The sequence below is a fragment of the Epinephelus fuscoguttatus genome, linkage group LG18 (assembly GCF_011397635.1).
Source record: "Epinephelus fuscoguttatus linkage group LG18, E.fuscoguttatus.final_Chr_v1".
In the NCBI taxonomy this organism is placed as follows: Eukaryota; Metazoa; Chordata; class Actinopteri; order Perciformes; family Serranidae; genus Epinephelus; species Epinephelus fuscoguttatus.
The window spans coordinates 26,408,091-26,421,362 of NC_064769.1; the positions used below are offsets into that span (position 1 = coordinate 26,408,091).

The 13,272-nt window shown below is 40.7% G+C and overlaps 1 protein-coding gene across 12 annotated transcripts in view; it reads left to right on the plus strand.

Annotated features, from left to right (window-relative positions):
- The first annotated feature begins 6,028 nt into the window (after window positions 1-6,028).
- The window catches only part of LOC125878605 (transcription factor 4-like), a 306,833-nt gene continuing 299,589 nt past the window's right edge, over window positions 6,029-13,272 (plus strand). For 2 of the 12 annotated variants that reach the window (XM_049559905.1, XM_049559898.1), the window contains exons 1-3: window positions 6,030-6,872; window positions 7,189-7,227; window positions 11,523-11,595. In XM_049559905.1, the coding sequence (XP_049415862.1) occupies window positions 6,771-6,872; window positions 7,189-7,227; window positions 11,523-11,595 (214 nt within the window). In that variant the 5' untranslated portion in view covers window positions 6,030-6,770. Of the gene's footprint in view, window positions 6,873-7,188; window positions 7,228-11,522; window positions 11,596-13,272 lie in introns of all 12 variants that reach the window. The other 10 variants (XM_049559900.1, XM_049559899.1, XM_049559906.1 and 7 more) reach the window with 8 other exon arrangements.

Sequence of the window (13,272 nt, forward strand, 5' to 3'; positions counted from 1 at the left end):
TGATTAACACTACCTATGTTTATGTTTTCATCCTTAAAGATCCAATGTGCAGGATAAAGGGGCATCTGTTGACAGAAATATATTGTTTTCATTCGTTTATAATCACCTGAAAATGAAAATGTTTGTTTTTTCATTACCGTAGAATATAATTATATCTACATACGGAGCAGGTCCTCCTACATGTAGCCTGCCATGTTGCTCTACAGTAGTCCAGAACATACAAATCAAACACTGGCTCTATTCACATTTTCCTGTTGGCCACCGTAGTACTCCTACTTGCTTGGCACACGCGATGAAGTTTCAGGTGGTTGCAGTCTGCAACATTACCTCTAAATACCACTAAGTCCTACACACTAGACCTTAAATGAAGCATTCATTAACTGATTTATTTTTTGCCGGTTAAGGGCAGTGGAACAAGCTAGAGTTGCACCAATACCAGTATCAGAAATGCCTCCAGTACTGTTTAAATGCTGGATCAGTTATCAGCAAGTACACAAGTCTATGCACAGATCTGATACCATGTAATTTAGTGATAAACTGTAAAGCAGTTTTAGACTTGGATAAAAGTAAGATATTCCTAGAAATTAATTCTTTTTTGTTGCTTTAAAAAAAGTAGCCTACACAGCAAGTTGTACTGTGCAGCTACTGACAACTTCTGTTTTACAGCAGCAAAAAAAGAAATTCCAGTAAATAGTGTAACATTGGCAGCAACAAACTGTCAAACTAGATATTAAATGAAAGTTCAGTCAGGAACACTTTAGTCAAAGAAAACTTTATTTCCATTTACAATAATATATTTGGCAGTATCGCTCTGTTCTGTGGCCTCTCTGCCTTTCCCCGGGCCTACGCAGACAGCCTCTTCCATGCGCCTGCATAGAAAGCCTTAAGGTGGAGAGAGCAAACCTCTCTGCCCTTCCATGTGCCTACATGGAAAGCCTAAGGCAGGGAGAGCAGCAGCAAAGACCCCCCGGGAACAGAACAGTGCCAATGACAATGACAAACAGAAATGACATTGATACGTCAGACACAACATGAAAAGGAGGAGCTGGGGCGGCGGCAGGTTGCAAAGCAGCTTGCAGAGGAAGCAGCGACAGTAGGCAGGCCAGAGCAGTTTAAATAGGGCGCCCTGAATGAGATTTTCCAATTGGTTGCATAGAAAGGAATCATGTGATCTATCACCCGACTCCCTTCCATCAATCAGCTGCTCCATCAGTCGATTGGGCTGTTTGAGATCAGAACTAACGCTTTGCTTAATTTCTGTTGTTTGTTCATGTTTTACAAAGGTTTTAATCTGAGCCATGCCATACAACAATTACACAAGCATTTTACATCCACACAGGGTTATTGGTATAATGCTGATATTTATGTGTGTGATTCATATTGTCAGATGTAGACGCCAACATTCAGTCATGAGATCAGTGACTTTGTTTATTTGTACAAAATATTCTGGGTTTTTCCCTTATTCCAAAAATGACAATATTCATACTAAGCAGTTCACATGGCCAATAAAAATGAATATTCCGCCAGTATTCCCATTCACATGAAGCTGTGCATACTCTGATTAACAGGCCCTGATGTCATTTATCACATTAAAATGTGGAAAAGTGGAATGACTGGAGCCACTTGTGCCATTTTGCTTCTTTGTGCCTGAGTAAGATTTTTTCCAGCAGTGGCGGACTTGTTTGACTGTGCGAAGACAGCCTCCTTTGTTCTTTCCTTGGCACTGAGATATTTGTGCATGTGTAAAAAACCTGTTGATAACCAAGTCTTTTATAATGCTTAAAAGTAGGTGTGTTTCTCCCTCGGAATTGAAATTTGGGTTTTTCTTTTGGGCGTGCGTAAAAACAGCGATAAAAACCCCAACAGAAACACATGTTCCGAATGTGCAGTATACATGTCCAAAGAAAGCTCTTAAAACCCAAATATTAACAGCATATCCCGCATGTCTTAATTAGAAAAAAAATTATTCTTTTGGATAAGGTCGTTATATTTGTAAAAATAATTGAGTATATAATTGAAGTATTATACATGTAGGATTAGAGCTTAGATCGGGCCCAAAAAATTCAGCCCGACCCGGCCCGAGCCCGTGCACGTTATGTCCGGGGCCGGCCCAGCCCGTCCAATTAACTGTAATTACGGGCCCGAGCCCGATTTAAACCCGACATTTTCAATAAGTTGGCTGTTATAATTAACGCTAAGGACACACCGAGCGCGTTAGTGCCGCGGAAGTCCTGCAAGTGTACTCGTAGGCGCTTGACTGTCCACACAGGTAGCGCATTTCTCCTGCGCTCTCCGCGCCGGTTAAACATCGACTCCAATCGTCTGTTCCTGTCAGTACTCGTTTTTTCACTTCAACAGGTCATTTTAAACATGGGTAAGTCCTTATTTTCATCGTTTTTTATAACGTAATATGTTAATGACAATTTGTCATTGCGTGTCCATGTATTGAGCGTGTTGGGTAAACACTGAATGAATAGGGCATATTTTTTGGATGCACGGAAAGCTGCTGTCCCTCCCACTTATCTCTATCACCCTCTCTCTCTCTCTCTCTCTCTCCGTCAGAGGGGTGGGGGGTCCCAGCCCGACCCGGCTTGGGCCCGCGGGCCGGGTCGGGCTCAGGCAGAGAATCTAAGCTCTATGTAGGATCACATGATTGACTGCAATATGACCTGATTAATCATCACAGTTTACAGTTTGTTTGGCTGCACTGTAAACACATAGAGCAGTTGCTCCTGTTATATTCCTGACAGTATGGCTGATCAAAGCGTGTTTGCTGCCCTCAGTGCTCGATACACTTTCACTCAAATACACCTGCTATTACTACCACTAACTACAAGTTAACCAGGACTGAAATCTTACATAATCTTGGTTTCTTTTAACCCAAAATGTATACTTTTTCTAACCTTTACCAAGTACATCTATTTGCCTAATCTTAAAAAAACCTATCTGTTCTGCAGATAGATGATACATTTACATTTACTCACCTATGTTATTCCGTTAGTGTCATAGGAACTCATTTCAACACATCATTAGGCTTGTTTAAGATGTGGTTTAAGGTGTGGTTCATCTCAAACAAGCCTCATCTTTTCACGGCATACATGTCAGTTTGCCAACTTGTTTTGACTTGACAACATAGCAAGAATGTTTATTATTTTTTAGCGACTTAAAGTGATTGAATGTCAGTGGCCCGTGACATCAAATTATGAAGCACTAGGCACCCCTTGTTCTTCAGTTTTGGATGTTCAGTGATCTCATGTCAATTTATGCTAGTAATATGCATCGTCTCTTTTTTTTTTAAAAAAAAACATGTTTTTGGTTATTTCCCTAGGTTTAGGCAACAAAAGCACGTAGTTAGGTTCAGAAAGAAACATCACTGGCACAGTTTGCCTAACGTACCAGCACACTGCGTTATTATTCAATCAACTCGATTGACTTTGGGTTTCACACTTGACACAAATAGCAGGCTCCCAGGTGAAAGTCCAGAGTTTGTTTGACCCATCCACCTCCCCTCCCATCATCGCTCTGTATACCATGGTAGTTGCCTGGAGTGTCAACAAATGCCGCCACCCTGAGGCCTGTACTACAAAGCGGGATTTGAACTTTGCGAGGTAACTTCGGGGTTAACTCTGGATTTTCAGTACTATGAAACTGGTTCTCTTTTTACCGGGATGAATCACCGTGGTAACTGATAATGAACAGCTAACCTTATGTTATGTTCAGGATATCAGATCACAGCCTGTCAACACCCCGACCTCTGACCAATGAGACCACTGAAGAAAAACTATCCATGAACGAAGGTCCGGGATCTCAGATAAAAAAAAAAACAGAGGGGCCTATACTGTGCATTGTTACAGGTCAGTAGAATGATTTAATTGTTCCAGGTCTCTATTTTTATGGATTTAAAACAGAGCTTCTAACAAATGGAGAGATCGTTAACAACACTGAACACATGATTTTAGCGGTATTTAAACTTTAAAGTTCACTTCAGTCAGCAGTGACAGTGTTGCTGTTTTACACTGATTCCATCACTGCAGCTCAGAATAACATGAGACACCTGTGTGATGAGAACTAAGTTAAAACAGACCCATTATTTATTTGGCTCCTGTTATTATAAATGCAACATTTTAGCCAGATAGACCCGATCAGTCATTAACTACTTTTCCACCCATTACTTTAGCAGAAACAGTCTGACATTACTTTTTACGTGTTTTATTCGACATATTCATCATCATCCAACTAAACAACAAAAAATACAACAACATATAGCCCAATGATACCTGCTTATAATTTAAGTCTCAGCCAACAGAGAGTTTTTGGATAGTATTTTTTAATGTTACTATGTTTGCCCTTAAAAGATTACAGGTCGTTGTTTATATCTCACGCCACTGGCATTTTACTGTCTCGCAATCCCAGACACTTTCGATGCTGTTTCATCTCATATGATATGAAGCAGCCTACTTCATTCATGGTTCTGATGATGTTGCTCATAATTAACCTTGCCTCTTTCACATGAACGTGCTCCTGGCTGGATAGGAGAACCTAGAGTTGACTGAATTAGTTAATAACCAGCTTTGTAGTACCAGTTATCCAGATGGCCAAAGTTTAGTCAGACCAGATAGCGAGAAGATATCCAGGGTAAGTTGAACTGGCTTCATAGTACAGGCCTCTGGTCGTTTCATACTGCTGCTAAAGGCTGCCTCTTTGCTAGGTGGCTGACGCATCAGTATTTGACGAGTTGGGAGTGAGACCAGGTTGAATTGACTCAATTCATGCCTTTTGTGGTAATATAATACGTGCTATGGTGGATTTTTTGGTACTCTGGGACAAAAAGGCTTGGGCTGACTGGCGCCTATTGAGGGCATTTTGTTGTCCTCAAAACAGGGCCACACTTTTGGCAAATAACACAAGACCTGCCTTAGTTTATGAGTTACTGTATGGCACAATTTCCCAAATGAATTTTCAATTAATCAAAGTGCAAAAAAAATTAAATCTGTGGCTTTTTGGGGACCGGGCGTCTTTGCCTGGTTGGCAGTCAGCCACAGTGCTGTCACTATATGCAGTGTCGGTCAGGTGCGTCCCAGCTTGATAAAGTGGATAAAGAGAGTTGTGTTGTGTTTACTGTCCACTTCATGTCTGACAAGATCTTCCTGTCAACACTTACAAAATAAAAAAACTCTGATGAAACCCACCTCGGATCAGGAACCCAACACAGATTCAAACATGCTTGCACTTATGTATTTTGCAACACCAGTGAGTGGCTGTGTGCTCTCTTAGTGCGTTCTGCATATGCTGTTACATGGCTTGTAGTTTGTTTGAGAGTGAAAGGCTGTGAAGGGCCAACAGGCAGGACCACTTTACACTGCAACAAATAAGCCTTTATGTTGTACCTGCACCTGTGTGTTTTTGCTGGCTTTTTTTCTCTGAAAGAAACCCGCACATGCAGGGTGTAATTTGCAGAAATAGGCCAGTCATTTTAAACCTGCAGGCTGTGGGCTGCACGGAAAAAAAGAGGAGAGAGGAAAAAAAAGCAAAGTACTGCAAAGTATTTCCAGAGAGGTGGGTTTTGGCGCTGTTGTAGTTTAAGTGGTGACCCATGGGGGGGTTACCATGCAGGTCAGCACTGCACTTGTTTCAATGCACTTGTTAGTGTAACCAATAAAAAAAGGAATATTACAAAAAAATATATAAAGAAAGATGCATGAATAGATAGGTGTGTAAAATAAATGCAAATAATAATAAAAAAAATAAAAATGAAAAGATGAAATAAATATATTTAACACTTAAAAAATAGTAACATTTTAAAATAATGATTTAATAAAAGTTTTATTTAGTTTGGGGTGAAATAGAAAAAGGAAAAAATAAAAGAATCACCTTTGCCTACCCCAATTAGCCCAATTAACCCATTCCAAATCAAACCAGCCAATCACCGCACCAATCAGCCAATCAATCAAAGCAACAAACCAATTTTTCTTTAAAATATATTTATTTTTCCTGCACATTTTCTGCTCTCTCCCGTAGCAGCAGCAGCTCGGCGCGGTGGTGTTGGACGAGAACGTAAGCTAGGTGGCCGCACGAACACATTTATTACACCGAGGCTGTGCCAGACGCACATGGGATCCGTCCTGCGTACCCGGGGATCTTCAGCACCCGCAGCCGAGCGGAGGGGACCCTCAGCCCGGTCAGGAGCAGCGCGCACCCCGCCTGGACTCTTCCTCTGACACACAACACAAACAACACAAACAGAAACAACCCACTGACACATTTGTGAGATGATCTTTTTCCTCCCCGGGAGGCTCGCGGAGACACAGCGTGTTATTTATTTATATCGTGTGTGAGCCTGACAGTCAGCCGCGGCGGACAAACTGCGTCTTAACGCGGAGAGCTCGGACTTGTTCGGCTGGAGAAAACGCACCAAAAACACACGCGTTTAAAAAACACTCCCGTCCTGTCGCACCCCCCTCTCTCTTTCTTTTCTTTTATTTCCTGTCAGTTTTTTTCTCTCTTGCGATTTATTTCGTTGCTGCCAAAACCAGGAACCCGACGGGACTGAGCCCCTGCGCCGAGGATGAAAGAAAACTAGAATTGTGATCGAGGCTTGTGAGGTTGTTTTACTGGATTTATTTCGCTGTGGAGGAAAAAAGAGACCCGGGAGCGGAGCGGTGCGCAAAACGCAAAGCCGAGGTCTTCCTCTCCTCTCCCTCCCTCTATCTCTCCATCTATCAATCTGTCTACCTGTCCTCTCCTATCGATCTATCTCTTCATTTGTTTCCATGTTTTTAGGTCCGTGCGATTTTGCTAAAATGCATCATCAACAGCGGATGGCAGCTTTGGGAACAGACAAGGAACTGAGTGACTTGCTGGATTTCAGCGCGGTAAGGGGACTAACGCTCTTCTTCTTGCTGTTAATATGAATATAATGAGTAGTATGATGACAGGAGAGGAACATAAACGCGTCCTGTAGGCTTCTTACAGCCACCACTGTTTACATTTTTTTACTGTATGAGTTGCACGGCACATAATCCTGCACATTTTTAAGCCTTCACTCAGTCTAAGTATTTGCACAAAAGTGTGTTTATGTAGAGTAACTTGCAGAAAAGTCAGTGCATATTTGTATTTTCATTTTTGTTTGTGTGTGTGTGTGTGTGCAGAGAATTGTGATGCTGCATTAGTAATTTTGTTGTCTTATAGATGCGAAACAGCGATTTGAAAATGTTCCCAACATCCATGGTAGTATATCTCATTTTAAGTCCTTTTTTCCTTCATGTGTAGCCTGCTTCTTCTGCCCATGATAGGATTTAGAAAATGTTTCCTTTTTATTTTTTATTTTTAATGTCTGTGTGTGAGTTTCTAGGCTGCTCCATGCACCGTGTTGTACAGAATATTTCAGATGCAAAATGCTCGATGTGGAATCATGAACCTGCATGACAGTCACACACGACAGAAATGTGTCACACTTCTTTTCCCGCAGTGTAAATGTTCTTGCAGCAGGCTGTTAAAATCACTCCGTTTAAAAGTTTAGTTGTTTTTTTTTTTTTTGTTTTTTTTTTTGCCTGTGTTGTGAACTTGACGGACAGGAAATAGTGCCCCCCCCCCCCCCCGCTCTCGGCCATGTTTTCCCTGCGCCTCTCCTCCTTTGGGAGCAACTTTGTTCTGAAGAGGAGGAGGAGGAGGAGGAGGAGGAGGAGGAGAGGGAAAAAACCTGAAACACCCCAAAATGAAAAAAAAGTCTGACATTAATCCTGTTATGAAACGTAGAGAGACAGCATGAACATAATGACATCAGAACATATCACCAGGATGAGGCTAGTGATGCTGGATGAGATGCAAAGAAAGGAGAGGAAATCACATTTATTCTCACATTTTTTCTCGTAATATTGTAAGTTCCTGCAAGACTAGTGCAATGCAATAAACAAATAAGACCCCAGCTGAGGCCTGCGTGTGCAACGTAGGTGACTGGAGTAGTCTGGTTATCATAGAGACGTATAATATCAGAGGATCTCTGTAGTAAAATAGTGAGTCTGGTGTTGCTGCACCTTTCAGTCGCTACTGGAATTTTAATGCAAGAAACAAATATAAGATCATACATGAGGCCTAAATACACACTAAAACTGACCATGCAGTAGCATTATAGAGATATTATAACACTATCAAAGCAGATTTGAATTTAAAAGCTATTAAAAGAAGTATATAACTGCAAAATAATCCCCTGTAGCTACAGTAGAACATAAACACCATAATCTCTGAATACCACAGGAACACTATAAGACTGTTATTGTGAGATTTTTAACAAAGGACATACAATAAGATCACTATTTAACATCTAAAGCAATATTTTGATAATTAAAAATACATACTGTATCCGTTATATAGGCCTGTATATATCATAAATGCATTGTTAAAGCCCCTATAGAAGTGTAATAGTGTATGAGTGCTATAAATGTCTGATATAATCACTGTAAACTCATTATTTGGTGGCACTTTAACAACAGTGAGGATATATTATAATGACATTTATTTTTAAAAAGGCTTACAATATAATACATTAATAATGACCTACCATAGATATATGTTAACCCATGTAATAATATTACTGGAATATTTTTAAGCTGTTTCAGAGGCTGTTTATCAGAAAAAAAAAGAACCACAGAGACATATCAAGTTTCTATAGGAATACTGTGATGATAGAGATATGCAGTATACTTAATATAGTGATGCATGTGTCTACCATAAATTCTGCTACTCATTATTTAATAACTCTTGAGTCTCTTAACAGGTTTCCAAAAATGTCAATCAGCCTGTCTTAAATTATATTTCTTGAAAAAACATTCAAACAAAGGAGGGCAGCAGCAGCTCGAACGTGTCTCTTCTCATTAAAAACGCAGGCCGGTCGCATTAATTTATGCGATCATCTGTCTTTTCACGCCCACAAGCTGACACCCGCAGCTCAGAGTGGGTTCGACTGGGATATCGATAGACCTGCTAATAATCAGAATCAGATCTTTTATCTCGCAAACATTTGTTTTCTCCTCATTCGTCGCAGCCGCGAGGGAGCGACCTCAGCATCCAGCGTACACACCTTACAGGCCCCACAGGCTGTATTAAGAACAATGCCACATCGAGTGTTTATTGTCTTAGTCAGGGTTTTAATTTGCTTATATTGTGGTGTGTTTCAAAAGGAAAAGAAAAATTCCCCTAAAAGCTCAAGTGAAAGTGTTAGGCTTCGGAGTGTGTTCACGATCACTGAGATCCCCCCATCAAACAGGCCGACACACAGGCCTGGTGTTTATCCAGAGAGGTTATCTATCGGGGTCAGATGTCTCGCTTTGATGAAGTGTTTTCTTGGGGAAGCTTTACAGTAGCTCGTACATTAAAACAACAGGAATCAGTATTCAGCTTCTGTCTCTGTCTTAACGTGGGCTTATTTTCCTGTAGATGTGTAGAGCAGATGGTGACTAGTTCTGATGATTATCTCATATGTTTAAGTCAGATATGAAGTAGATATGAAGTGTTTCATTCCAAAATGAGCTGTCCAACATTTGGCAAAAGTGACACGTTTGAATGAAAACACATTTATATTAAATTGAGCAGGTGATTTAAGCGATCCTGTTTATTTATCACAGATGCTGAATGAGGAATTTTTTTTTTCCTGCCTCCCAAAAAATGTTCCCACAGTGTTTTGGAAAATGAACCCTTCATATCTGTGTTCAGCTAAGAGCTGAGAGTCTGTGTGGTCATTAGGGCTGGGTGTCGAACCTCCATGTGCTTTGCATACAGACTGAAATGTGTCCATAGCGTTGAGAATTGGAAACACTCAAGTACGGAAAGCTGGCATCAAGAGGTGTGGACTTGAGTCATGGACCTGTTTACTTTAGACTTGACTTTACATTTAAAAGATCCTTGCACCTCAACTTTTTCTATAATTCCAATGACTACTGACTTTAATAAAAATTTGAATTTATTATTTCTGTACATTTACCATGCTGTCTGTAAAGTTGTGTCTAGACCAATAGACCGATATGGCTGCTGGAGTGTTTTTTCTTTGTAAGTAACTCTTGTTCCAGCTTACTGCCGAAAGCAGCTAGTGCTAATGTTAGTGCTAACTTGGTTCATAGTGAAGTCCAACCGGTAGCTGGAATGAAGTAGCACATTCAGACCATGGTTTTGCTTGGATTTGTCTCTTTACAGTACTGGCACTGAGTAGTAGACTTTTGGGTGCCCAGACAGTGACGCTAAATTTGTCTTTTATTACAGATTCTCAGTAATTTCAGGAGACTTTCAACGCTAATAAACTTTAGCAACTTAACATCGCGCAAATTTTTCACTCAACTTTAGACAGTTTCCATGGATGCGAATTTGCCTCTTTTCACATCTCTGCATCGACTTTCTATGTAATCATGCCTTGAGAACATTCCTTTGCGCTTGGTCTGAACACACTTTTATTCTCTTAAAAATTTATATAATTTGTTGAAGTGCACACACTGACTTGTTCAGAAGTTAAAACACAGAGTACTGTACTCACATGTGCTTTGGGACCTTGACTTCGGACTTGCCTTACTTGTCTACCCATTGGACATGACTCGGGTATTTTTAGTCTTGTCTTGGAACCTGACTTGGGATTTACCTGTCCTGGGACTTGGAATTAATCTCTCCTCCCATGGACTTTGGACTTACCTGTCTTGACTCCGAACTTGTTGGCCTTGAAATGGTTTCATGACTTAAAACTTGTTGGAGTTCTATCGAGACTTTATTCTGGACGTACCCTTCATGATTAGAGACTTGACTCTGGACTTGTTAGCCTTGAAATGGGGCTTAATTCAGAACTTCTTGGACTTTTTCTGGGACTTGGCTCACTTAGGACCTGACTCTGGACTTGCTGGTCATGATTTGGGACTTGATAGCAAAGATTTAGGATTACTTGCGACTTGCAAAACAGTGACTTTGTCCCACCTCTGCAGACAGTAAATTCTTGGTCAATTTTATAATTAGATTTTTCTCTGATCCTGATTTCTATTAAAGTCTTGCTAATTTTAACTGCAGTTGCTTGAAACCTCTTGCACAACTACTTGTGCTAGGAAAATATTCGACATTTGAAACTTTGGCTCCTTTTGTTGAATAAAAAACAAATTCAGTAATATCTTGAAAAAAAGATGATTTTGGCAGTGGTTCCAAAATTGAAGCTCGTATTGAAATGATACCCAGCCCTAGTGATGATGTACCTTTTGTCTTCTTGGTAGACATCCACAAAGAGTTTCCTTCCAAAACGAGACATTTACGATATTAAAAGCAGAAAAACAAAGCTTTAATAAGATGCAAATAAAGAACATTAAATTTAAAACATTTCCCCACAAGATTATAATGCGATGAAAATCTGGCAGCAGCATTTTTTTTCAGCCAAATGTTGCCCTGGCGTTTTGGAATGAAGCTTTTCATGTTTAGCCGCAGTGATGATTCTGTAGAGATGTGTCTTGCTGTCTGCAGTGTCAGTGCTCTCGGAGGTAATGTGCGCTCTGTTTGTCTTGTAGATGTTTTCCCCTCCTGTTAGCAGTGGAAAGAACGGGCCGACCTCCCTGGGGAGCGGACATTTCTCCGGCTCAAGTACGTCAGCTTTCTCCTTTTTTTTCCCCCCTTCTTCTTCATCTCCTCCTCTTTTCTTTCAACTCTCTCTCAGCCTCCTCCTCTCTTTCCTCTTACACCTGCTCACTGCTGCTTTGGTTGCGGTTTAGATTTTCTTGTGTGGGTATGACTATGTTCTGTACATTCAGATGCAGTTTTGGGGGTTTTATGCTGTTTTGCTTTGTGGATTACTTTTTATTTTGAGGAGACTTGAAAAGTTGCAGGATATTTTTGATATGCTTATATTCTTTGAATGCTCTGTTTGGCTTTGTGGAGCTTGTTGGTTTTCTGCACTAAAATTTTGGTTAAGATGTCACATGTTGCTTAAACAATGAGGTGGCCTGGTCTGATTATATGGCTTTGATTATGGTTTAGTCCATCTCTCAACACTTCCCTGTCTTTCACATTCAGCCCTTTGATTCCTACTGAAGATATCCATCTCTAATAAGACTCAATAAATATGTGGTTTTATTTAAATAAATACGAAAAAAAGATAAGCAAACTCCCGAAATAGCTAGGCACTGTGGTTTTTAGCAAAGACTACTCAAACAAGTTAGTGTATTTATTGGGGACTATTTTTAGAGGTGGATTAATACACACTAGTGCTTGATTTTGACCAAGTGACTACTGATGTTTATTTTTTTCTCATCACCTGCAACATACCTGGGTATCTGTGCTCATGGGAACTTTGTACGTGTGCTGTACATCTTAGGAAATGACGTATGAATGTTGCGGTGTAAAAAAAGGCCGTGAGGTGATGTTTTGATTTGTCGTGTTTCTTTATTTTTGGGCAACAAGTTTGTTTTTCAGCTGCTCAAGTTCATTCCTGAAGGAGACTTCCTGTTTTCCTGATTTGCTGCTCTCATTCTTTCCTGCCTGTGTGTGTGTGTTGTGGAGATCAGTTCACTGTGTTATTCTACACAGTGGTGTCAAACAGGTTTCATCAGTGGTGGAACGTGGTGGCTTTGACTTCTGAATGCTGGTGAGATTAGTAAATGGTAATGCAAGGGAGTTAGGAAAGCTGCTTCATGTGTCAGTCAGTGGTTCTTTCACCCATACACTGAGCCATTCATTCATTCTAAACATTATCACTCCAAATTCATCAAATATAGCCACTTGGCCAGTGGCTCTATGCTTAAACTATAACGCTCTAGGTAGCCCTCTAGCATCAGATTTGGACGGGCCAATGTCTGTCGAATTCTGCTTGTTACATGCTACAGGTCTTTTAAAATTTAGGCCTCACTACCAGACTTATTTAGGTGAAGGCAACAGCACTACTTGGTTAGGTTTACCTGGTTAAAAAACTCGAGTTGACTTTTGGTTTCACACAGGACACAAACACCGGCCTCCTGGGTGAAAGTCCTGTGGTTATCTGCCCATCCATTACCCTCCCCTCCTGTCCGTCTTACTTGGACTTTCTCGCTCTTTCTACTGGATGCTGTGGATGGGTTTACATTGGAGTTGGTTGAAAGCCTGGTGCGTCTCATAGGGTAGTAGCCTTGTCCGTTGATATGAAAAGCCAACGCTGCTGACCAGGCTGCCGTATTTGATGCCCTTGGAATGAGAACAGGTTGATTCATTCAGTCAGTCAGTCAGTCCGGATGCCAGTGAGTCAAAGAGTCAGTCTGTAACGACTCAGCGTGTTACTGATTGATTGAG